Here is a 26577-nt window from a genome sequence, read left to right on the forward strand (position 1 = left end):
AAATTTAGAACTGTGGGCCACCAGATGACTTCAGATGTCCCGATCCTACAAAGCAGATCTGGACAGTGAATGAAGTTCTAATTCAGAAATGGCTGAGCTATCCTTCTGGAAGGTTTCCTGTGGAGATAGCCAAGTAAGAAAAGCATTTTGGGCCAGGCACGGTGGCTCCTGCCTGTAATCCCAGCACTTTGGAAGGCTGAGGCAGGCAGATTGCCTGAGCCCAGGAATTGGAGACCAGCCTGGGCAACATGGCAAAACCTTGTCTCTACAAAAAAGTACAATTAACTGAGCATGGTGGTGCACACCTGTGGTCTCAGCTACTTGGGAGGCTGAGGTGGGAGGATCACCTGAGCCCAAGAGGTTGAGGGTGCAGTGAGCTGAGATTAACACAATTGCACTGTAACCTGGGCAACAAAGTGAGAACTTGTCTCCAAAAAAAAAAATCCATGCATATTTTTAAAGATCTTAAATAAATATGTATAAGTTGTAGTTCTTTCATGTACATAGAGATATGTTAAATGATAACGTAAAATATTTAATGTAGCCATTTTAGGATTGGCCTTGAAATGTGTTCCTTCTAGTTTCACAATGGTCACTATCTTAACTTTTATACTTTCTGGAAGACTTGAATATTATTTCTTCCTTGAATATTTTGTTAACTTGTCTAATATCACTTAAGATGTTGTTACTTGTTTTTTGTTGGTATTTGGGATGATGGGTTGTATTTGAAAAGCTGTTTTGTTTTTCTAGATTGTTTTCCAAAACTATAATTTTTCTGAAAATCCCAAAGATATCCCAGATTAGGCTCACTGCCAATATAAAGTGTGTAATATTTTTTAAAATTAAAAACTTTTTACATGAACATAAACACTTAATTTTTAAAATTCCATGTTTTAAAGCAGATAACATTTGTTTGATAAATGGATGAAAGTAATATTTGAGAAAGTCTAGCATAAACAGTATTACCTTTATCAAGTATCATTTTATCACTCTTTAGCAATTTATGTAATTCCAATTCATCTAATTCGGTGTTAGAGGAGTGCTCTGTAGCATTAAATATTAGATTTTTCATTTTAATTCTTTTTTAAGAAAGGGTAAACAAATTTCTAATTCTGTGATTAAAAAAATTTTTTTTTTTAATTTTTTAGTGAGATAGATGGAACATTTTCTTCCTCTGGTTGCCTAAATGGAAGTTTTTTAGCTGTTAGGTAAGTGGCAATTCTTTAATATGCTGGAATTCTCAAATTTATTGTCTTAAATAGTACATCAAATTAAAAAATGAAATAATTTTAAATTTTTATTCTTTTTTTTTTATTTCTTTTCTTTTTTTTAGCAATGATGATCACTATAGAACAGGTACCAGATTTTCAGGGGTTGATATGAATGCTGCTAGGCTTTTATTCCACAAACTTATACAACCTGATCATCCGCAGATATCTCAGCAGGTCTGTTTTTTAAAGTATTATATTTACAGTATTATCTGTTGATTTTTTTTGTTTTGTTTTATGTTATACGTTTATAGCCTAATTTACTTTGCAGTTTCACAGACTCTTATGATGTGCTTTTAAAATAAAATTTTATTTTAAAGCATTTGTAATTTAGCTGTCAAAGATCTATAAATCTTTTCAGATGTTTGAAGCAGACCCTGAATTACTTAATATTACCATGTTGCTTAAGTTTGTGTATAGTTATAGAGGTAGAGAGTTTAAATTGAGACTTGTACACATGGTTTTTAAAATTCTCCAAGCAATGCTTAAGCATTACTTTTCATTGTGCTCCAAAGTATATTCACTGTAAGATGTTGTCTTTCTTTTTTCTTCTTCACCATTTCATGTTTGCTGTAGTGCAAAATTTTCCTTTTCTTTCTTTTCTTCCTGCCTTCCTTTTTTTTTTTTTTTTTTTCTGTGAAAGTGTATTCATTTTAAATGAAGTAGGTTTTACTTTTTGTCAAAATATAGGTGGCAGCTAGTTTGGAAAAGAATCTTATTCCTAAACTGACTAGCTCCTTACCTGATGTTGAAGCATTGAGGTTTTATCTTACTCTACCAGAATGTCCCCTGATGAGTGATTCCAACAATTTTACAACAATAGCAATTCCCTTTGGTACAGCTCTTGTGAACCTAGAAAAGGCACCACTGAAAGTACTTGGTAAGAATTCTAATATTTTTTTTCTTTTGAAACCTTTTGTCTTTAAATAATGCTCATAAGTTATTTTGCCATTTGCAATTCTGCTGCCCTGCTTATTTGACACTGTCTTAAGGGAAAAATGAACCTGTTTTTCCTTTTCTTGCTTTTGTCTAGTCATTTGATTCTAGTTGTTGCAGTTTTTGAAAGAAAAACATGTTAGATATAGAAGTTTAATCAAACATAACAGCAGAGACAGTATTAGGAAAGTTAAAAACTGTTACCTGTATTCCTTTCCCTCATCGCCTTTAGTATAATTTTGCTATTAAAGAAGTAAAGGAGGAGGAACAATTAAAACTGAACAAACATGGGCTTTAAATCTTCTTGGAACTTTGATATAAGCCCTTTATCTTATGTTTCCTTCACTTGCTAATTTCATGATATTTGATTTTATTTTTCTGCCTATAGACTGGACTATATTGCTCATCTGATCTTGCACTTCTGTCTCTTACCGCTCTGGTTTTTTGGCCTAAAGTTTTCTCACTTTAATTTTTCTAATTGTCTAGATTTTATCTCTGTCTCCTGGCCCTTATAATTTTTTTGCTACAGTTAACACAGTGCTTTTCTTGCTAATGGTATTTGTTAGATATGTGGAGCTAAGATATATAGAAGTAATAATATCAGTACAAGAACTTTAAGGCTGAGGGTAAATGGAGGAAGCAGCGAGCCAGGGGTAGAATATGGGAATCTGAGGGAAAAAGAGTCAAGCAGGGACTTACGAGTATTGCTTTCCTGTTGTCAGAAGTTTTTGTATTCTTTCTGCCTGCTTCATAGGATTGAAGTGTTTGTACTTAGTAACTACAAATAGTGAATGTGGGGAAGGACCCATATGTTACACTTTACATTGTTCAGCTTCTGTATTTGATCTTCAGGAGTACCTTGCATTTTAAAGGTAGTGGTTCACAATATTTCAACCATATATTAAATTGAAAGATAAAACTTAGAAAGATCCTTAGTATTAGAGCAATACAATTTAAAGGATGTTTTGTTTAAAAATTGAAATTGTAATTTGCAAAACATTTTTAAATAATGGGTTTTAATATTAGGTATAGTGGTGAGTTTTTAATATAATTTAGGAAACCAAGAATATAAATTCAACAAGACTTTCATACTTTATTTTTGCTTTTGAGAGCTTTTAGGACAATATTGTTTAACTTGGTCGGGGGGGTTTATAAACCTTAGAAATGTTACATAAGATATTGTGTTATATGCTCTTTCTGGGGTATTCTAAGGGTTAACAACTACTGCTTCAGAAAAAAAGTCAGTATGATTTTGAAAATTGTGATTTTTTTAAAAATTCATTTTATTTGCATGTTCACTTTTTAATAACAGAAAACTGGTGGTCAGTACTTGAACCTCCACTGTTCCTCAAGATAGTAGAACTTTTTAAGGAAGTTGTGGTACATCTTTTGAAACTCTACAAGATCGGTATTCCCCCTTCTGAAAGAAGAATTTTCAACAGTTTTCTTCATACTGCATTAAAGGTTTTAGAAATACTGCATAGGGTATGTCCAATTGTTCCTTTATTTTCCTCTTTCCCCATTCCTATTAACAGATTGGTAATGTTCATTTTAACATTATTGGCAAAAACAATGTATATTATAGAAATTTGGAAATGTTATCTATACTTTCTCTTAAAAGAAGTAATAAACCTGTCCTTTGGAGCTCTGGTCTTATCTGACTTTGTTAGGCATGTATAGGTAACTTATCCATAGTTGGGCAGAATAATAACATACTAATGAGTTAGAATTCTCCTTGTATTTCCATATGAAGAATATAATCTGTTAGTTTGCATTATATGGTTTTTGTTAGCTATAGGTGGTTATCCTATGAAAGAGATTGGGTCCTAGTTGTGATTATGAACATTTAAACTTGTGTTCTTTTGCTATAGGGTACTAATGACCTCAATTAAAGTAGAACATTTCATTTGAAACAAATGACTAATTTAAAATTGGAAACATATGTAATTCATTAATTTGCCTATTATTCTTCCCTGCCCTTCTTCCCAGTGTAAGAAATAGTACCCTTTACACTTGTAGCAGTTCAAAGTTATATGAAGAAGTAGACTCTGAGCTGTTTCATTAAAGATGGATTTCATCCCTGACAGTTGGTAGGTATATCTCTGTTATGCCATTTGGTTTTCTCAAGTTGCTATTTAGATGAGACATGACCTAAGGGAGAAGCATATGTTTCTGACCTATGGAATGACTAAAAAACCCACATGAACCTTTAATCTTTAGTTTCTTGTCCTTAACAGCTTCTTTGCATTTTTAGACCCTCTTGCCTAGTACTAAGGTAAATAATAAAGGGATAAAGGAGATAATCCATCTGTTCTTTGTCTAAGAAAGAACCTTTACTGACCATTTATTTTCCTATTTTAGTGAAACTCCTGGGTGTTTTTCTCAAATACTTAACTTTCTGGACTTACTTTTTTCTTTTGTATTTAGTGTGTCCAAGATTCCTAGAAAAACAACTCATTTCTCCTCATTTTGATTGACGAAATCATAGCCATATATTTCCTAGGGAAACAGGTCATTCTTACGTTTGCCTTTACCCAGAACAAGGCTTTCTTTTAGCATATCAGGGTCCAGGTCTGCAGTAAACAGTTATTAAGAAGATTCTCTAACTTCGTAAGATGGGTCTCTACCTTTCTGTGTCCTTTTTGCCGAGGATTCGAGAGATTAATTAGATTGTTTCTTTTATCTGGACTTCGTCCTACTACTTTGGTGAACAATTCCTTTTCAGCTGGACCCTATTACCAAATAATTACTCATTCTGTGCTTTCATTATCTGCTTATCTTTATTCCCCCCTTTAAAAAGTACTTTTTTTCCTTAGCTGTGTCTTTTACCTCGAGAAAATGGAAGGGGAAGAAAAGGGGAGGAAATTGAACATTTTTTCTTTCAAACTACAGGCAGGCTTCAGCAAGTTAAATTACCTGCCTAGCTCAGTAACTTCAGTCTCAACTAAGGAAGAACTTGATAGAGTTTCATCTTCAGAGACCTTTTTGATGGACTCATTCTAAATACTAGAATCTTCACATCTTGTTAGTTGAAGGAGAAGGGAAAATAACATTTATTGCTTGCTAACCACAGGTAGGACTAGAACCTCCTTTGTCTGTAGTTCATGTGAATACTCTTTAGATATATTTAACTTTTAAAACCCTATATAGTTGGTATTTTGCTCCTTTTCGTAGACTGGAAAAATGAATGTCCACATCAAAGTAAGTAGTAGAGTTGAAATACAAATACAAATCTTCTACAAAGTCCCTGCTGTTACTAGTGTTCTTATATTAGCAGATATAGTAGTATAATCTGTTTAGAAGGGGGTTTGATTTTATTTTATGCTCCTAGAGCTAGAAGTTCATATTCTAGATCACATGTAGTATGTTATAGGTGCTGGACTAGGAATCAAAAAGACCATATTTCTAACCCCTCTGTGTTGCTTCCTACCACTGTGATTTTGAAGAAGTCTTTTTCTTTATCCCATATGCAAATGAAGAATTATCTCTAAGGATTGAAATACCAGCCCTGATAGTTTTCCAAGATTTATGTATTGTTTAAGTTATACAATATGGGCTGGGCATGATGGCTCACGCCTGTAATCCCAACGCTTTTGGTGGTGAGGCAGGCAGATCACTTGAGGTCAGGAGTTCGAGACCAATCTGGCCAACATGGTGAAACCCTGTCTCTACTAAAAATACAGAAAAAATTAGTGGGGTATTGTGGTGCATGCCTGTAATTCCAACTACCCAGGAGGCTGAAGCAAGAGAATCGCTTGAACCCAGGAGGTGGAGGTTGCAGTGAACGAGATCACACCACTGCACTCCAGCCTGGGTGAAAGAGTGAGACTCTGTCTCAAAAAAATTAATAATACAGTATACGTAAGTTATTATATATTCATAAGACAGTGATTTTGTTACCACCACCATTTGGATGGAAAACCACTACTTTTGACTTGAAGAAAGTATTGGGTTAGGAGGAAATTGAGTTCTTGTTTGCAGTAGTTACTTAGTCAAAAGCAGTATGATACTGGTATGACTTTCTTAAGCATCTCTTTTTGGGAGGCTTTAGAGCAGTGAATTATCTTTCTTCCATGCCTTAGAGGAAACTTTGCTTCATCCTACTCTGCCATAAATAGGTATCTGTAGATACGAACTATGAGGGACGATTCATTTGTATCATTCAAGAAAGCTATTACTATCAAAACTTGTTTATTCAAAGACACCTTGTATCTGACAGCTGCCTATATTCCTTCCCTCTGCTCTGTGGTTAAGAATTAAGGGGAATTTCCTCAGTATTCTTCTTTCTCTAACCCTGGAGCATAATTATGAACTAGAGAACTGGACTTTGTGTTCCCTATTCATTTCAGGATTTATGGATGCACTTGTTCCTCCCATATGTCATGTCCTTTGGAAAGTTTTTGAATTAAAAATCGTTTTCAGTTCTCCAAATGGCATCATAAGAAAATACCTTTGGTACCTGCTGTCAGGAATGGATGTATTGTCAGCTAAATGAGTTTACTGGCAAATAATTGGGTTATTTAGTAGTTTCTGAGTTCCACTTATAGACATTATAGACATGCTGGTATGCCAAAAGAGAAGCCTTACTTGGTCTGTCTAGCCTAGTTGCTACATATTTGTGCTGATCTAAATCAGTGATTTTCAAACTATTTTATGCAGAACCCTTAAATAAAACCAAACAGATAAAACATACTCACTATAACCACCCTCGAACTGAGGTTTTAAAGCAAGAATACTAAACTTTAATTAAAATGTGAAATAAGTGTTATAATCAAACTTACATAGATTTTATTTTGTACATTTAGGCAATAATCCTAAACATATAAGTTGTTTTGAACTTCTACCATGTGACTTCTTTTTAAAATTCATTTTGCAAATATTGAGTGCCTACTATGTGCTTATTATTATATTAGATATTAGGGATGTCATGATAAAGAAAAGACGTGATTTCTGCCCTTGTTGAGCTTACAGTGTTGAGAGATTGTATAAACTTTTTGGTCTTTATGTTACAGCATGGTAAGTACTAGATTAGGGAAAATGCAGAGTGCTATGAGAACACTTGGAAGGGCATGTAACTATGAAGGACTAAGAAAGACTTCCTAGAGAAAATGATGGCTTGTTGAACCTTACCTACCATGCAAATAAATTATTTTTATTCTAACATTAACATTTATTTTCAAAAACTTATATATCGTATCAGCAAGATACACAAACTACAAACACTGGTTGCGTTTCTTTAATTTTTCTTTAATTCTTAATTTTTGTGGGTACATAGTAGGTATATCTTTATGGGGTACATGAGATGTGCTATCAAATCCTAGGTTTGGCCAGGTGTGGTGGTTCACACCTGTAACCTCAGCACTTTGGGAGGCCGAGGCCAGTGGATCACTTGAGGTCAGGAGTTCAAGACCAACCTGGTCAATATGGCGAAACACCATCTCTACTAAAACTTACAAGAATTACCTGAGCGTGATGGCACTTGTCTGTAATACCAGCTATTCAGAAGGCTGAGGCAGGAGAATTGCTTGAACCCAGGAGGTGGAGGTTGCAGTGAGTCGAAATCATGCCATTGCACTCCAGCCTGGGCAATAGAGTGAGACTCTGTCGCAAAAAAAAAAATCTAGGTCTTATTCATTCTTTTGTTGTTGTTGTTGTTTGTTTGTTTTGTTTTTTTTTTTATCTATTAGCCATCCCAACCTCACCCATGCCCCTGCCTCCCCACTACCCTTCCCACTTCTGGCAACCATTCTTCTTCTCTATGTCTCCATTAGATAAATTGTTTTGATTTTTACATCCTACAAATAAGTGAGAACATGCGATATTTATCTCTGTGCCTGGCTTATTTCACTTAAATAATGTCCTCCAGTTTTGTCCATATTGTTGCACATGACAGGAATGTCTTTTTTTTTTTTTTTTTTTTTTGAGATGGAGTCTTGCTCTGTCACCCAGGCTGGAGTACAGTGGCGTGATCTCAGCTCACTGTAGCCTTTACCTCTCAGGTTCAAGCAGTTCTCTGCCTCAGCCTCCTGAGTAGCTGGGACTACAGGTATCTGCCACCACAACTGGCTAATTTTTTGTATTTTTAGTAGAGATGGGGTTTCACCATGTTGGCCAGGCTGGTCTCGAACTCCTGGCCTCAAATGATCCACCTGCCTCAGCCTCCCAAAGTGCTGGGATTACGGGTGTGAGCCACCAAGCCTGGCCAAGATAGTACTCCATTGTGTATAAATACCACATTTTCTTTATTCTTCTTTTTTTTTTTTTTTTTTTTTTTTTTTGAGATGGAATCTCGCTCTGTCACCAGGCTAGAGTGCAGTGGCACAATCTCGGCTCACTGCAACCTCCATCTCCCAGGTTCAAGCAATTCTCCTGCTTCAGCCTCCCGAGTAGCTGGGATTACAGGCATATACCACCACACCCGGTTAATTTTTGTATTTTTAGTAGAGACGGGGTTTCACCATGTTGGCCAGGATGGTCTCGATCTCCTGACCTCATGATCTGCCCACCTTGGCATCCCAAAGTGCTGGGGTTACAGGCATGAGCCACTGTGCCCAGCCTTATTCATTCATCTATTGATGGACACTTAGATTGCTTCCAAATCTTGGCAGTTATGAACAGTGTAGCAATAAATCTGGTAGTGCAAATATCTCTATGATATACTGTTTTCCTTTATTTTGGGTAGGTCCTCAGCAGTGGGATTGCTGGATCACGTGGTAGCTCTATTGTTAGGTTTTTGAGGAACCTCCAAATTGTTCTCCGTAATGGTTGTACTAATTTACATTCTCACCAACAATGTATGATGGTTCCCTTTAGTCCACATCCTTGCCAGCATTTGTTATTATTGCCTGTCTTTTGGATAAAAGCTATTTTAACTGGGGTGAGATATCTTACTATAGTTTTGATTTGCATTTCTCTGGTGATCAGTGGTGTTGAGCACCTTTTCATATGCCCGTTTTTTGTTTGTTTGTTTGTTTTTTGACTCACTGCAACCTCCACTTCCTGGGTTCAAGCAATTCTCCTGCCTCAGCCTCCCAAGTAGCTGGGACTACAGGCTCATGCCACTACACCCAGCTAATTTTTTGTGTTTTAGTAGAGATAGGGTTTCACTCTGTTGCCCAGGCTGGTCTCGAACTCCTGAGCTCAGGTGATCCACCCTCCTCAGCCTCCCAAAATGTTGGGATTACAGGCATGAGCCACTGCACCAGGCCACCTGTTTAGTATTTTATGTCTTCTTTTGAGGAATGTCTATTCAAGTCTTTTGTCCATTTTTTAAATTGGATTATTACATTTTTTTCTATAGAATTGTTGCAGCTCCTTATATATTATGGTTATTAATCCTTGTCAGATGATTAGTTTGCAAATATTTTCTTGCATTCTGTTTGTTGACTATTTGCTTTACTGTGTAGAAGTTTTTTAATTTAATGTAATCCCATTTGTCCACTTTTGCTTTGGTTGCATGTGCTAGTGGCGTATTACTCAAGAAATTTTTGCTGAGACCAGTGTCCTGGAGAGTTTCCCCTAATATTTTCTTATAGTAGTTTCATAGTTTGAGGTCTTAGATTTAAGTCGTTAATCATTTTGATTTGATTTGTATATAGTAAGATAGGGGTCTAGTTTGATTCTTCTTTATACAGATATTCAGTTTTCCCAGCACCATTTATTGAAGAGACTGTCTTTTCTCCAGTGTATGTTCTTGGTTCTTTTGTCAAAAATGAGTTCACTTTAGGTGTGTAGATTTGTTTCTAGGTTCTCTATTCTGTTCCATTGGTTTATGTGTCTGTTTTCATGCCAGTACCATGCTGTTTTGATTACTATACCTTTGCACTATAATTTGAAGTCAGGTAATATGATTCCTCCCAGTTTTGTTTTTTGCTTAAGATAACTTTGACTATTCTGGGTCTTTTGTGGTTCTGTGTAAATGTTAGGATTGTGTTTTCTATTTCTGTGATCAATGTCATTGGTATTTTGATAGGGATTGCAGTGAATCTATAGATTGCTGTAGGTGGTATGGACATTTTAACAATATTGAACATGGAATATCTTTCTATTTTTTTGTGTCCTCTTCAATTTCTTTCATAGTTTTTCTTTTCTTTTTTTTTTTTTTCAAGATGGAGTTTCACTCTGTTGCCTAGGCTGGAGTACAGTGGCCTGATCTTGGCTCACTGCATCCTCCACCCCCCAGGTTCAAGTGATTCTCATGTCTCAGCCTCCCAAGTAGCTGGGATTACAGGCCATGCCAGGCTATTTTTTGTATTTTTAGTAGAGACAGGGTTTCGCCATGTTGACCGGGCTGGGTTTGAACTCCTGGCCTCAAGTAATCTACCTGCCTTGGCCTCCCAATGTGCTAGGATTACCCGCTGTGAACCACTGCACCTGGCCTGTTTCAGTTTTTTTGAATGGTTTAAGACTTGTTTTATGACATAACATATCATCTGTCTTTGAGAGTGATCCGTGTGCTAAGAACAATGTTTATTCTGCAGCCATTGGATGAAATGTTCTGTAAGTATGTGTTTGGTCCATTTGGTCTGTAGTGCAGATTAAGTCTGATGTTTCTTTGTTGGTTTTCTGTCCGGTACATCTCTGTCCAGTGTCACAAGTGTAGTGTTGAAGTCTCCAGCTATTACTGTACTGAGGTCTATTTCTCTCTTTAAGTCTAATAACGTTTGCTTTGTATGTCTAGGTGCTCCAGTGTTGGGTGCATATATATTTACAATTATTATATCCTCTTGCTGAGTTGACCCCTTTATCATCATATAGTGACCTTCTTCGTCTCTTCTTATACTTTTGTTTTGTAATCTGTTTTCTCTGATATGGTAGCTACTCCTGCCCTTTTGGTTAACATTGGCATGGGATATCTTTTTCCATCCCTTTGTTTTCAGTCTGTGTGTCTTTATAAGTGAAGTGTGTTTCTTGTAGGCAACAGATCATTTGGTCTTATTTTTCTATTCATGCAGCTGTATGTCTTTTGATTCTTGAGTTTAGTTCATTTACATCCAATGTTATTGATAAGTAAGGACATACTCCTGCTATTTTGTTATTCATTTTCTGGTTGTTTTGCAGTTTTCTCTTCCTTCTTTTTTTTCTTGCTGTTTTGTTTTTAGTGAAAGTGATTTTTCTCTTGTGATATGATTTCATTTTTGCTTTTTATTTTTTGTGTATTCGTTGTATGCTTTTGGTTTCAGGTTACCATGAGGCTTGCAGATACTATCTTATAACCCATTATTTTAAGTTGATAACAACTTAACACTGTTTGTGTAAACAAATAAGCAAAAAGAAGACTAATGAAAACTCTACACCTTAACTTTGTACCCCTGCTTTTTAACTTTTTAAAAATTGTTTCTGTTTATATCTTACACTATGTTTTGAAAAGTTGTTGTAGTTGTTATTTTTGATTGGTTAACCATTTAGTCTTTCTACTTAAGAGTAGTTTACACACCATATTTACAGTGTTGTAATATTCTGTATTTTTCTGTTTACTATTGAGTTTTATACCTTCAGACGATCTTGTTATTGCCCATTAATGTTTTTTTCTTTCAGATTGAAGACGTCCATTTAGCATTTCTTGTTCCACAGGTCTAGTGTTGATAAAATTCCTTAGCTTTTGTTTGTCTAGGAAAGTATTTGTCTTTCAGGGTGGGGCGTGGTGGCTCACGGCTACAATCCCAGCACTTTGGGAGGCTGAGGCGGGTGGATCACCTGAGGTCAGGAGATCGAGACCAGCCTGACCAACGTGGAGAAACCCCATCTTTACTAAAAATACAAAATTAGCCAGGCACGGTGGCGCATGCCTGTAATCCCAGCTACTTGAGAGGCTGAGACAGGAGAATCATGCCAGTATCATGCTGTTTTGATTACTATTCCGGAGGCGAAGTTTGTGGTGAGCCGAGATCGCACCATTGCACTCCAGCCTGGGCAATCAGAGTGAAACTCCATCTCAAAAAAAAGTATTTATCCTTCATGTTTGAAGGATAATTTTACTGGATAAATTTTTCCTTCAGTACTTTAAATATGTCATGCCATTCTCTCCTGGCCTATAAAGTTTGCACTGAGAAGTCTGCTGCCAGCATATTGGCACTCCATTGTATGTTATTTGTTTTTTTTCTCTTACTGTTTTCAGGATCCTTGGTTTATCATTGACCTTTGAAAGTTTGATTATTAAGTATCTTCAAAGAGTCTTGTTTGAATTAAGTCTGCTTGGTGTTCTACAATCTTCTACTTGGATATTGGTATCTTTTTCTACGTTTGGGAAATTCTCTGCCATTATCCCTTTGAATAAACTTTCTACCCCATCTCTTTCTCAATCTCCTCTTTAAGGCCAGTAACTTAGATTTGCCCTTTCGGGTCTTTTTTCTAAGTTCTGAAGGCATGCCTTGCATGCCTTACTGTTTTTTATTCATTTTTCTTTTGTCTCCTCAGCTCACTAATTCTTTCTTCTGTTTGATCAATTCTGCTATTAAAAGACTCTGAGACATTCTTTGGTATGTCAGTTGCATTTTTCAGCTCCAGAATTATTGCTTCATTCTTTTAAATCATTTCAATCTCTTCGTTAAATTTATCTGGTAGAATTCTTTCTTTGTATTATCTTGAATTTCTTTGAGTTTCCTCAAAATAGCTATTTAGAATTCCCTGTCTGAAAGGTCACGTGTTTCTGTTTCTCCAAGATTTGTCTTTGGTGCCTTATTTTTATTTTGTTCATTTGGTGAGGTCATGTTTTCCTGGATGGTCTTGATAACTTAACAGATGTTCCTCTCTGTTTGGGCATTAAAGAGTTACATATTTATTGTAGTCTTCACAGTTTGGACTTGTGTGTATTCGTGCTTCTTGGAAAGGCTTTCCAGATATTCAGAAGGACCTGGATGTTGTCATCGCTTAGAAGCTGTATCTGCTTTAGTTGGCACCCTACACCCAGTAACTCTGTGGTTCTGACAGACTCGTCATAAAGGTACTACGATGGTCTTGGACAAGATCTGGAAGAATTCTCTGAATTACCAGGCAAAGACTGTTGTTCTTTCTCTTTGCTTACTTTTTCCAAAACAAACTTTGTTTGTTCTAAGGCACCTGGAGCTTTGGGAGGAGTGACGCAAGCACCCCTATGGCCGTGCTACAACCAGTGGGGCTACACTGGGTCAGATCTGAAGCCAGCAGTGCACTGGGTCTCACCCAAGGCCTGCTATAACCACTTCCTGGCTACTGACTATCTTCACTCAAGGTGCTGCACTCTACAATCACCAGGTGGCAAAGCCAGCCTGCCCTGTGTCCTTCCCTTCAGGGCAGATAGTTTCCCTAGGCCCTTGGTGACTCCAGAGGTTCTGTCTGGGAGCCAGGGACTAGAGTGAAAATCCTTAGAAGTCTACCTGGTGTTCTATTGTACTGCAGCTGAGCTGGCACTCAAACCACAAAACAGTCCTTCCCACTCATCCCTCCCCTTTGCAAAGGCAGAGGAACACCCCCGGACCTCCCCTTGGCCACTGTCACCAGCGGCCTGTGGGGAGTACTGCCAGAATACTGCCAATGTTTCCTTGAGGCCCAACGGCTTTTTTTTGTTTGTTTGTTTGTTTGTTTTTGTTTTGAGACTGAGTCTCCTGTCGCCCAGGCTGGAGTGCAGTGATGCAGTCTCAGCTCCTCCATCTCCTGGGTTCAAGTGATTCTCCTGCCTCAGCCTCCTGAGTAGCTGGGACTACAGTCCTGCACCACTATGCCTGGCTAATTTTTGTATTTTTAGTAGAGACAGGGTTTCATCATGTTGGCCAGGCTGGTCTCAAACTCCTGACCTCAAGGATCCGCCTGCCTTGGCCTCCCAAATTTGCTGGGATTAAAGTGTGAGCCACCACGCCCAGCCCTAAGGGCTTTTTTGAGACAAGGTCTGGCTCTGTTGCCCAGGCTGGAGTGCAGTGGCACAATCTCAGCTCACTGCACTCTCTACCTCCCAGGCTCAAGCAGTCCTCCCACCTCAGCCTCCCCAGTAGCTACGTGTGACACTGTGCTGGCTAATTTTTGTATTTTTTGTGGAGACAGTGTTTCTCCATGTTGGCCAGGCTGGTCTTGAACTCCTGACCTCAGGTAATGTGCCAGCCTTGACCTCCCAAAGTGCTGGGATTACAGGTGTGAGCCACCACTCCTGGTCCTTAAGGGCTCTTTAGTCAGCTTGTGGTGAATGCTGCCTGGCATGGGACTTACCCTCTGGCCCAGCACAGGTCCAGAAATGCCATCTAAGAACCAGCTTCTGGAATTGGTTCACCCTCCTACGTCAGAGCTGGTACCTAAGGTGCAAGACAAAGTCCCCTTTACTTTTCCTCCACTTTTCTCAAGCATGAGTCTTGCCCCATAGCTGCCATGATGGGGAATGTGCTGAGTCTCACCTGAAGCCAGGAAGTTTCAGGCTCACCCAAGGCCTTTGTACATAGTACCTGGGTATTGCTGCTGATTATTCAGGGCCCCAAGGGCTCTTCAGTTAACAGAATAATGAAAGCTGTCAGGACTGAGTCTTTTCGAGGCAGTGGGTTCCCTTCTGGGCCATTGTGTATCTAGAAATGTTGTCCAGGAGCTACGACCTGGAAAGCAGTCTTCACAACTCTGACTGGTGCCCTATCCAGCTGTGGCTGAGCTGGTATCCAAGATGTAAGACAAAGTTCTCCCCACTCTTCCCTCCCGTCTTCTCCCCACAAGCAGAAGTAGAGGATCTCTTTTGGAGCCCCAAGCTGTGCAGCTTTGGGTTAAAGGAAGGGTAATGCCAACAGTCCCTTAACAGCCCTAGCTGGTGTCTCAGTAGGTCGCACGCCTCCCCAGTTCACTGGCTCTGGGCCCAGTTCTGCACTAGGACTCACCTAGTAGTTGCAGTCCTTGTGGCCTGCACTATGTTTGAAGTTTATTAGAGGGCCCTAGAGCACTTTAGCCTGCCATGGTGAAGCTTGCAGGAAGTCACATTTTGACCACTGGGATCCACAATTCCCCTCTGGCTAGGGCTGGATTTTAATGCTCCCTCTGCGGACAGGAGTCAGCTAAATTTGATCCAGTTTTACTTTCTGCTATAACAGAGCAATGTTAAGCTTACTGCCTCACAATTGCTGCATTCCTTCTCTCCCTCACGCACAGAAATGCTCTCTGCACCACACTGCCACTGCCAGGGGCTGGGAGAGGGGTGATGTTGGTGATTCAAGACTTTTTTATATCTTTTTATATCTCTTTTTTCAGCAACATGAAGTCGAAACCAGGTACTGTGAGTGCTCACCTGATGTTTGGTTCTCAGGAAGATGCTTTTTTTGTGTAGATAGTTGTTAAATTGGTGTCTATGAAGCTCGGACGATCGGTGGAGCTTTCCATTTTGCCATATTGCTTCACCTCTCCCCCCTGTTTGCTTTTAGGAATCGAAACTGTGGCTTCACTTTTACATTTTAAGTAAGATAAACAAAAATATATATCAGAGGTCAGTGGGATGTGAATCATTTTCTGCAAGAGGCACTAAATTTTAGAATCCAATGTGATTAAAAATTAGTTTGTATATGTATAAACATAAATATTGGAGAGGGGAAAGCCATTGTGTTTTTTTGTATAACTATCCTGTGTATTTTATTTTTTTAGTAGAAAGAGTTTGACTAATTATTTCAATTGATTAAAGCACAATACTAAAGACTTCAGGGTAGGACCTGCAAACTTTTTCTGTAAAGGACCGTATAGTAAATATTTTATGCTTTGTGAGCCATACAGTTTTTGTTGCAACTAGTCAACTCTTAGCTCCACTGGGGATAGCATGTAAATGGATGGGAGTGGCTGCTTTCCAGCAAAATTTACTTAAAAAAAAAACACAACGGGTAGCATTTGACCCACAGGTTGTAGTTTGACAACCCCTTCTAGGATGAAGATTTTGGTCTCCATATATAAACTTGGTGTCTTTGTTTTGTTTGAAGGCTAGTAATAGTAGTACAACTCTGGTCAGTTTCTCCCAAATGAGTATCCTGGCCACAGATATAAAGCAATCAAAACAGTGGGAGAAAAAAAGAACTGAAAGTGCTTTTGTCAATAATTAGAGGAGATAAAAATATCAACTGTGGAAATAAAAGCAGTATTATTAAATGTATGCTTCTTAAATTGGATTATTTGTACCTTCAGTGCTAAGCCACAGGATCAAGCAAATTGGACAGTCATATAGTGAGTCAAAAATGCATGTGTTGCTGGGCACAATGGCTCACACCTGTAATCCCAGCACTTTGGGAGTCTGAGGTGGGTGGATCACCTGAGGTCAGGAATTCCAGACCAGCCTGACCAATATGGTGAAATCCCGTCTCCACAAAAGTACAAAAAATTAGCTGGGCATGGTGATGGGCACCTGTAATCCCAGCTACTTAGGAGGCAGGAGACTTGCTTGAACCTGGGAGGTGGCGACAGAGCAAGACTCTGTCAAAAAAAAAAAAAAAAAAAAAAGAATGCAAGCGTCTTAGGCATGTGTTATATTTCTGGCTCTGTTACTTATGTGACCTTGGTTACTTTCTTAAATGCTAAGCCTTAGTATACTCATCTGTATGATCATAATAATAGTATACATTTCATAGGACTGTTTAAATGAGATAATATATGTGAAGTCTACTTTAATGATAGCTTTTATAATTTTATTATTGGAACGTAAAATTTGAATTTTTTTTTTTTTTTAAGATGGAGTTTCGCTCTTGTTGCCCAGGCTGGAGTGCAATGGCATGATCTTGGCTCACCGTAACCTCTGCCTCCCGGTTCAAGCGATTCTCTTGCCTCAGCCTCCCAAGTAGCTGAGACTACAGGCATGTGCCACCATGCCCGGCTAATTTTTGTATTTTTAGTAGAGACGGGGTTTCACCATCTTGGCCAGGCTGGTCTCGAACTCCTGACCTCATGATCCACCCACCTCGGCTCCCAGAGTGCTAGGATTACAGGCATGAGCCACCGTGCCCAGCCAAATTTGAGTGAATTTTAAGGTAGAGTCTGAATTATAGTGAACATTTTAGCTTCCCTTCTTGATAATGCATACTGAAGACCTGACAGTCCTCTACCCCCTTCCATGGAAGGAGGTAGGGTAATGGTGTTATATATGTGTTTGCTCTCTTTTTCTATTAGGAATACTTCAGGGCAAAAGTTCGGAAAACATGAAAATTATATAAACCATTAAAACATGAAAATTATATAAACCATTATTTTTACTAAAAATTAACAATAAGCATAATACATCTCACTGAAAATGCAACAGATATAGACCAATCCTTTTAAAGTGCCATTAGAAGTAAGAACTATAGGCAATATCTCTTAAGTTTTATTTGTCCATCCATCCATCTCATATTTATTGAGTACCTATTTGGACACCAGCATTGTCTGGTTAGATTTATATAGTTACTGAGTGATTCATTTTGTTCCCTTTCAGATATTGCTTAGTTTTAATGTATATGTGATTGTTCACAAATTATATAGTTACTTTTGTTATTCTTCAATGGAAAGTTAGCTAGTTTTGTTTAGTTTGTAAATGTTAGATCAACTTTATTTGTTTCTTTGGTGGTTTTTCTTCTCTTAAGTGCAACATCTCCGTAGGGTCTGCATTTGGCTCCTTTTGTTTTACTTTCTACCTCTCCCTCACCCACAGCTTTAGTTGTCTCCTTTAAGGAAAATTACTGTCAGTTATGTCTTTGAGGCAAATGTTTCTCTTGAGTGACTTGACAGTCCTGCCATTACTTTCAACTAAGAAAGGTTTGTCTTGTTTTCCTCACTCTGTGTGTGTGTGTGTGTGTGTGTGTGTGTACAGTAGTTTTTTTTTTGAGACGGAGTCTCTCTCTGTCACCAGGCTAGTGTGCAGTGGCACAATCTCGGCTCACCGCAACCTCTGCCTCCTGGGTTCAAGCGATTCTTCTGCCTCAGCCTCCCGAGTAGCTGGGACTACAGGCACATACCACCACACCTAGCTAATTTTTCTGTTTTTAGTAGAGACGGGGTTTCACCATATTGGCCAGGATGGCCTCGATCTCTTGACCTCGTGATCCGCCCACCTTGGCCTCCCAAAGTTCTGGGATCACAGGCGTGAGCCACCGTGCCCAGCCTGTGTATGGTAATTTTTTTTTTTTTTTTTTTTTTTTTTTTTTTTGAGACGGAGTCTCGCTGTGTCTCCCAGGCTGGAGTACAGTGGCCGGATCTCGGCTCACTGCAAGCTCCGCCTCCCGGGTTCACGCCATTCTCCCGCCTCAGCCTCCCAAGTAGCTGAGACTACAGGCGCCCACCACCACGCCCGGCTAGTTTTTTTTTTTTGTATTTTTAGTAGAGACGGGGTTTCACCATGTTAGCCAGGATAGTCTCGATCTCCTGACCTCGTGATCCACCCGCCTCGGCCTCCCAAAGTGCTGGGATTACAGGCTTGAGCCACCGCGCCCGGCCAATGTATGGTAATTTTTAAAATTACTCTTACCCAGGGTTGAAATATTGAAGTTGTCTTTGACTCTTCTCTTGTTTTCCATATCCATTAGCTGCCATGACCTCTGCATTCTTATTTAGAGACTTTAAATCTTTTAGCAATCTCCTAATCCTACTGCCAGCCTCTCTACTTATTCTTAACTATACCTCACTCAGCAGAATATTATTCATAAAATACAACTGATTCTGTTACTTTTTAAATCTAAAACCTTATTTCTCCATGTATCAGCTTTTGCCACAGTAACATTCTGTAACAAAACATGCCAGAACTCATTGGCATGCAATGATGCGCATTCTATTTCCTACAGGATTGGCCTTGTTTTAGCCTGAGCCTTGGCTGAGGTTGGCTAACCTAGAGAGGATTGAGGTCAGCTTATTTCCCAACTGCATGTTGAATCCAGTTTTGCTCCCCGTGCCTCTCATTCTCTTTAGCAGTTTAGCTGGGGGCAGTTACATGCAGATTTTGTTTCCTTAGCTGATGCTGTTCTCTGCCCAGAATGTTCTCCTTCAAACCTTTTTTTTTTAAATCTTTTCCATTCACTTTCCTTTTTGATTTTTGTTTGCAGTATCTTCAAACCTACAGAAACATTGAAAACAAATATAATTAAAACCTGTGTGCCCTCCATTCTAGATTCAGCAGTTGTTAACATACTGTCACATTTGCTTTATATATGTTGTGTGTATATTCTTTTTTCATGAATCATTCGAAAGAAAAATGTAGATATCATCCTTTAATACTTCATATTTCATCTCTTAAGAATATAGGCATTTTTCTGTGTAACAGCAGTAGCATTATTTCTCTTAAGGAAGTTAACTATAATTCTATAATATCATCTATCTGTGCATTCATATTTCAGATTTCCTCATTTATAGCAAAAATGTTGTTTATATTACTGCTTTTTAAATAACTAGAGTCCAGTCAAATTTTGTTTTTTGCGATTGTTGAGTCTTGCTACTCCTTTCTGATTCGTGAACATAGTGAATGACTCTTCAGTTTCTCTCAGCAGTGCTTTGTAGTTTTCAAGGATTTTGCATATTCTTTTAAAAATTTTATTCGTTCTCTTTCTCAAAAATATATTCCTAAATGTTTTATGTTTTTGATGCTATTGTAAATGATTTTTAAAAATTTTATTTTCCAATTATTTGTTGCTAGTACAGAGAAATTCTTCCTTTTTTTTTTTTTTTTTTTTTTTTGAGACAGAGTTTCACTCTTTTTGCCCAGGCTGGAGTGCAGGCGTGATCTCGGCTCACCACAATCTCCGCCTCCCGGATTCAAGCGATTCTCCTGTCTCAGCCTCCCGAGTAGCTGGGATTACTGGCATGCACCACCATGCCTGGCTAATTTTGTATTATTAGTAGAGATGAGGTTTTTCCATGTTGGTCAGGCTGGTCTCGAACTCCCAACCTCAGGTGATCTGCCCACCTCAGCCTCCCACAGTGCTGTGATTAGCAGCGTGGGCCACCGCCCAGCCTTTTTTCTTCTTCTTCTTCTTTGAGACAGAGCTTCACTCCTGTCACCTGGGCTGGAGTACAATGGTGAGATATTGGCCCACTGCAACCTCTGCCTCCTGGATTCAAATGATCATCCTGCCTCAGCCTCCCAAGTAGCTGGGATTACAGGTGCCCACCACCACGCCCAGCTAATTCTTAACATTTTTAGTAGAGACGGGGTTTCACCATGTTGGCCAGGCTGGCCTCAAACACCTGACCTCTGGTGATCTGCCTGCCTCGGCCTCCCAAAGTGCTGGGATTACAGGCATGAGCCATGTACCTGGCCTACAGAAAATAAATTGAGTTTTGAGTGTTGGCCTTTTACCCTGTGATCTTGATAAATTCTTAGTTCTGGTAATTCTCTTATAGATTGATTCATTTGGCTTTTTTAATATATACAATCATGTTATTTTCTTGGCATATTTTATTAACTAAGAATTCCAGTACAATGTTGAATATAAATGGTTATGGTGGTCATTCTTGCCTAGTTCCTAATCTTAGAAAGAAAGCATTCAGTATCTTAACAGTAAGTATAATGTTGAATGTCAGGGGGTGGGGGATGGGGGGTAGGGGGCGGTGAGATGGGTTTTATCTGTTTGAAGAAATTTTCTTCCATTTCTCATTTGCTGAGAGTGTTTATTATAAATGGATGTTGAATTTTATCAGGTGTTGTTTCCATCTGTTGAGATGAACAGATGATATTTTTTCTCCTTTTTTTCAGAAATATTGTGAAATTCATTGATAGTTGGATGTTAAACCAACCTTGCATTCTTGGGATCAACTTTATTTGGTGTTATATGTATATTATACTTTATATATATTATTGGATTTAATTTGTTAATATTTTATTGAGGGTTTTATATCTGTGTTCATGAGGGATATTGATCTGTAATTTTTATTTCTCGTATTGCTGTCAGCTTTTGGTATCAAGTTTATTCTGGCTTCATTAAATGAATTAAGAAATGATCCTTCTTTATTTTCTGAAAAAGTTTGGTTAAGATTGGTATTACTTCTTTATTAAATGTTTGATATAATTCATCAGTGAAACCATTTTGGCCCTGGAGTTTTCTTTTGGGAAAATTTTTAATTTCCTATTAAATTTTAAAAATAAATACAGGACATTTCAGGTTTTCTAGTTCTTCATGAGTCAGTTTTACCAAGATATGTATGTAATCATGTTTCTTCTTTAATTCCTGATAGTGGTAATTTGTGTCATCTCTTTTTCTTGGTCAGTCTGACTGTAGGTTTATTCATTATTATCTTTTCAGATAACCCAATTGCTTTTAATTTCTTCTCTAGTGTTTTTCTGTTTTCTCTTTCATTGATTTCTCTTCATTTCCTTCCTTCTGCTTGATTTGTGCTTAATATGATCTTTTTTTTTTCTAGAGTCTTAAAGCAGAAACTTTGATCATTGATTTAACCTTTATTTCTAATATGATCATTTAATGCTATAGATTTTCTTTCTTTTATGCCTGGATTTATTAGCATCCCACAAATTTTTGTGTGTTTTTACTTTTAAGTTAAAAATATTTCCTAAAGCCCCTGTTTCCTAGCTCCAACATTTGGGTCTTCTCTGAATCTGACTCTGTTGATTGCTTTGTCTCTAGACACTTTTTTGTTTTGTTTTGTTCAGTTTAATAATTTTTTTTTGAGACAGAGTCTTGCTCTGTCACACAGGCTGGAGTGCAGTGGTGCAATCTCAGCTCACTGCAACCTCCACATCCTGGGTTCAAGTGATTCTTGTACTTTAGCCTTCCAGGTTGCTGGGATTATAGGCATGTGCCACCGCAGCCAGCTAATTTTTGTATTTTTTGTAGAGACAGGGTTTTGCCACATTGGCCAGGTTGGTCTTGAACTCCTGACTTCAGGTATCTGCCTGCCTTCACCTCCCAGAGTGCTGGGATTACAGGCATGAGCCACCACTCCCAGCCCGTTCAGTTGGTTTTTGCTATGTCTCATAATTTTGGGTTATCTATAAAATAGTAAGAAACTGAAATCAGTAGGTTTAAAGCTTATAAATTGGTACACCTCTCCTGTCTGGTATTAGTGTAAGGATTTGAGTTTATTTAGTCAGAGGTTACGCTGGGATTGAATTTTTAATTTGTTATAAATACCTTCATTACACTACAGGCCTCTAATGCTAGAGGAATTTGAGGCCTCTAACACTGGAGGAATTTGAGGCCTGTAGTACGGTGTGTTTAGGGTGGAAGTGGAGTGTCAAATGGTTTTTGTGAATGTTTGTGCCCCACTTTGCGTGCCTACTCCTTAGAGGGATTTTCTTCTCACTCTTTCCTCTTGTCAGTTGTAAACTGGTGTTGCTTGTTACTCAGTCCTTTCAAGATTGGTAGAGGAGAGGGAACAGAAATGGTTCTTGGTTGTTACAGCATAGCCTTGGTTTTAGGTAAATTATGTGTGCGTGGACCTCGCATGGAACTTTGTCAGAATTCCCTCCCCTTTTCCCTGTGGCAACCAAACTGCTTTGGATCTTTTTGTGTGGCAGTTTCTGCTCCCTCCCCCAGCAATTGCAGACCTCTGGTCCTACTGATATAAGATTCTGAGCCTAGGACTGTTCTTGTCACCTTTCCTCCCAGGAATTGAAGGTTTTTCCCTCCCTCAGCAACGAGACGTGGGTTTGCTTCCCCTTCCTCAGTGGCTGAAGGCTTTTGCTCTGTGTGAAGGAAGGATCTGGACAGGGTGGCGGGCCTTTGTTCCTTTCTCACATGGCAGCTAATTCCTTGTACCATTGAGAGAGGCTCTTGATCTTCTGCCTTGTTTCCTTTTTTTTCCCCTCTGCCTTGTTTCCAGTTGTTTTCATGGGCACCCAGTGGCAGTCTATGGGCAAGAGGCTGTGAGTGCCAGTTGCCTGGGACTCTGCTGGGTTTCATACTATCAAGCTACCCCACACTCAGCTTGAAGTGATCCTTAAAATTTTAGCATATTACTTCTGCTTGTATGACAATAGTAGTTTCCTCTTGCTGCCTGCCACAAATGAGCCATTTCTGGCACCTTATTACCTTTTGTAAGCATTTGTTGATCCTTGGATTCAGGCTACTTAGTTATCTTGTAGCTTTAGCTCTCTTACAGGTTCAAGAAAAGTTTTCAGTAATTTACAAGTGTTTTGTTTAATTGCCAGTATTCTAGGATTTTCCAAATCTTCTATTACTGATTTTAGTTTAATTGCATTGTGGACAAAGAACGTATGTTGTATACTTTGGATTCTTTTAAATGTATGAAGACTTACTGTATGGTCCAGGATTTGGTCTTAGTGAACATTTCATGTACAATTGTTAGGTGAAGTGTTCTATGACAGTGAGTGCAAGTTGGTTTAAATTGTTCAGATCATCTATACTTGCTGGTTTTGTCTATTTTTTTCTGGTTTTGTCTATTTTTTTCTATCAGTTAATGAGAGCAATGTTAAAAATCTCCAACTATGATGGTGGTTCTGTTGATTTCTCTTTCATTTATTTTCAAGGTCTGCTATTTTGGATTGTTGTGACTTCTTGGTGAATTAATCCTTTTATTGTTATGAAATGTGCCCCTTTTCCTCTGGAAATGCTTGTTTCGAACTCTTATTGTAAGACTAGCCTCTCTGGCCAGGTGCGGTGGCTTATGCCTGTAATCCCAGCACTTTGGGAGGCCGAGGTGGGCGGATCACGAGGTCAGGAGATCTAGACCATCCTGGCTAACATGGTGAAACCCCATCTCTACTAAAAATACAAAAAAAACAAATAAATAAATAACTGGGCGTAGTGGCGGTCGCCTGTAGTCCCAGCTACTCAGGAGGCTGAGGCAGGAGAATGGCATGAACCTGGGAGACGGAGCTTGCAGTGAGCCAAGATTATGCTGCTACCTTCCAGCCTGGGCAACAGGGCGAGACTTCATCTCAGGAAAAAGAAAAAGGAGTAGCCTCTCAGCTGTACTTTCTGTTGGTTTATTGGGTTTGAGTTTTATTTATTTATTTATTTATTTACTTTTAGCAGGTCTTACTTTGTGCATTCATGGTTTAGAGTTAGCCAAGGATGTGGGGGGAGTTTGCACATAGATTTTGGGGCTTCGTCTTCTGGATTCCTTTCTTTGATTTTTTTATTCCTCACTGGCTGGCTGTGCTGGCAGCTTCAGTCTCTGTCTATTAAGACTGCTGCTTTCTGCTTGAGCTCTATTCTCTGCTTGTGTCCATTCCTGTTTCTGCCTACTTTTGGTGGATCTTCAGTGTTTTTAAGTACAGCAGTTTTCTTTAATGTATTGTCTAGAGTTATAATTGTTAGTGTCAGGAAGATTAGTCTGATACAAAGTATTATGCCATATTTAGTACCAGAATTCCTCTAGTCTCTTTTAATTTAGAATAGCTCCTTTTTTTTTTTTTCGATCCCTGCTACCTTGACTTTTTGAAGACTCTTGGCCAGTTTTCTTATAAAAGTTTCATAATCAGGATTTGTCTGATTGTTTCCTCATGGTAATATTTATTTAACTTGTTCCTCTATCCCTTGTATTTCCTGTAACCTAGAATTTAGATTAGGAGACTTGATTGGATTTGGGTTAAACCATTTTTCCTTCATAGATCATTCGTATGCTTCCTGTTGATTTATATCACCAAGAACATAATATTTCGTTGTTCCAGTGTTGGTGATGATTAGTTAGATCACTTGATTAAGATGGTGCTCTGCACTGTAAAGATTTGTTCTTATCTTTGTAATTAATAGATAATCTCTGGGGTGGTAATTTGCATCCTCTTCATTTTTCACATCATGTCCGGATATCACTTCCTAAAATTTATTCTAATCAGATGCCAGCACAGAGCAACACTTAACAAGCATTAGCTGCTATTATTATTAAGGTCCCATTTCCCAACCATAAGTCTTTATAGTATCTAGTTTATATATACCATATATACTTTAATCATCCATATCTCATACTGTGTTGTAGTTATAAAGACATGTCTTTCTTTTCTAGATTTTGGGGTACTGAATGCAGACATCACATCTTACAAATCTTTGGGTCTCCCATAGCACTTAACTAGCATTTTGCATATAGTAGGCACTCAGCAATTATTTTTTGTAGGAAGAAAATATTAGCTAAGAATATCCCCAAAGCATTTTTTTCTTTAGACATTTTAAATTTCTCTGTCTTGGCCGGGTGCAGTGGCTCACACCAGTAATCCCAGCACTTTGGGAGGCCGAGGCGGGCAGATCACAAGGTCAGGAGATCGAGACCATCCTGGCTAACACGGTGAAACCCCGTCTCTACTAAAAACACAAAAAATTAGCCGGGCGTGGTGGCAGGCGCCTGTAGTCCCAGCTACTCGGGAGGCTGAAGCAGAAGAATGTCGTGAACCCGGGAGTTGGAGCTTACAGTGAGATGATATTGTGCCACTGCACTCCAGCCTGGGCGACAGAGCAAGACTCCACCTCAAAAAAAAAAAAAAAAATTTATCTGTCTTGAGTACTGGTTAAATTTAATGTCAATTACATTCTCTTTTGTAGGTAAATGAGAAAACGGGACAGATTATACAGTATGATAAATTTTATATACATGAAGTACAAGAATTGATAGACATAAGGAATGATTATATCAACTGGGTCCAACAGCAGGCCTATGGAATGGTAGGTTTTCTGTGCAATTTGTGATTTCATTTTTATGTATCATTTTTATGTATATGTATCTAATAAAAAAAAAAAGAAACAATTACTTGGTTTTGAAATGAGAACGTTTTTTCAGAACTTTTATCCAGAACTTACTTTTTAAATAAAAAAACATTGCAAAAGGAGTGCTATATATTATACAGTATTTATATACAAACATTCTACTCTTTTACCAAAGCCAAACCAAAGAGATGGATTATACTTAAAAAAGAGAAAAACTGCAAATGTGAAATGGATTTTTAACTCATTTATTTTCCATGAGATTGCCTCTTATTTCTCCAATGTTGAAAATACTGGCATTCTTCATACTGGAACTCCTAAGAATGCATTATTGTTATGAAATTGGTGCTTCAAGACTACCAAAAGAGGGCTGGGTGCGGTGGCTCATGCCTGTAATCTTAGCACTTTAGGAGCCCGAGACAAGTGGATTGCCTGAGCTCAAGATTTCAAGACCAGCCTGGGTAACATGACAAAACGCCATCTCTACTAAAAATACAAAAAATTAGCCATGTATGGTGTTACATGCCTGTAATCCCAACTACTCAGAAGGCTGAGGCATGAGAATCACTTGAACCTGGGAGGTGGAGGTTGCAGTGAGCCGATTATGTGTTTACTTTTATTTCAGATTTTTTATATTAATGTGGGTGCACACATCTTTTTATGTGGCCAAGTCTTTAATAACTACACACTTACTATCCCATTAAAATAGTACCATAGTCTTACATAAAACTTGAATTAGGCACATAAAATTTTAATGCAGAAATGGGTAAGCAGCTAGATACAAAATATTTAGGTTTACTATTCTTATTTGCTAGCCATTTTTGTAT

The 26577-nt window shown here is 38.3% G+C and overlaps 1 protein-coding gene across 36 annotated transcripts in view; it reads left to right on the forward strand.

Annotated features, from left to right (window-relative positions):
• HERC4 (HECT and RLD domain containing E3 ubiquitin protein ligase 4) overlaps positions 1–26577 on the forward strand; it is a 154157-nt gene that overhangs the window by 80503 nt on the left and 47077 nt on the right. For 27 of the 36 annotated variants that reach the window (XR_012417880.1, XR_012417885.1, XR_012417881.1 and 24 more), the window contains 6 exons: positions 9–133; positions 1149–1208; positions 1334–1445; positions 1959–2148; positions 3517–3689; positions 25592–25711. Coding sequence is in view for 24 of the 36 variants with exons in the window: in XM_074001988.1 (XP_073858089.1) it covers positions 9–133; positions 1149–1208; positions 1334–1445; positions 1959–2148; positions 3517–3689; positions 25592–25711 (780 nt within the window). In the remaining 12 variants the exon portion in view is untranslated. Of the gene's footprint in view, positions 1–8; positions 134–1148; positions 1209–1333; positions 1446–1958; positions 2149–2958; positions 3278–3516; positions 3690–4193; positions 4298–25591; positions 25712–26577 lie in introns of those variants that run through there. The other 9 variants (XR_012417888.1, XR_012417891.1, XR_012417890.1 and 6 more) reach the window with 4 other exon arrangements.

Source organism: Macaca fascicularis, chromosome 9 (assembly GCF_037993035.2).
Source record: "Macaca fascicularis isolate 582-1 chromosome 9, T2T-MFA8v1.1".
NCBI classification, from domain to species: domain Eukaryota; kingdom Metazoa; phylum Chordata; class Mammalia; order Primates; family Cercopithecidae; genus Macaca; species Macaca fascicularis.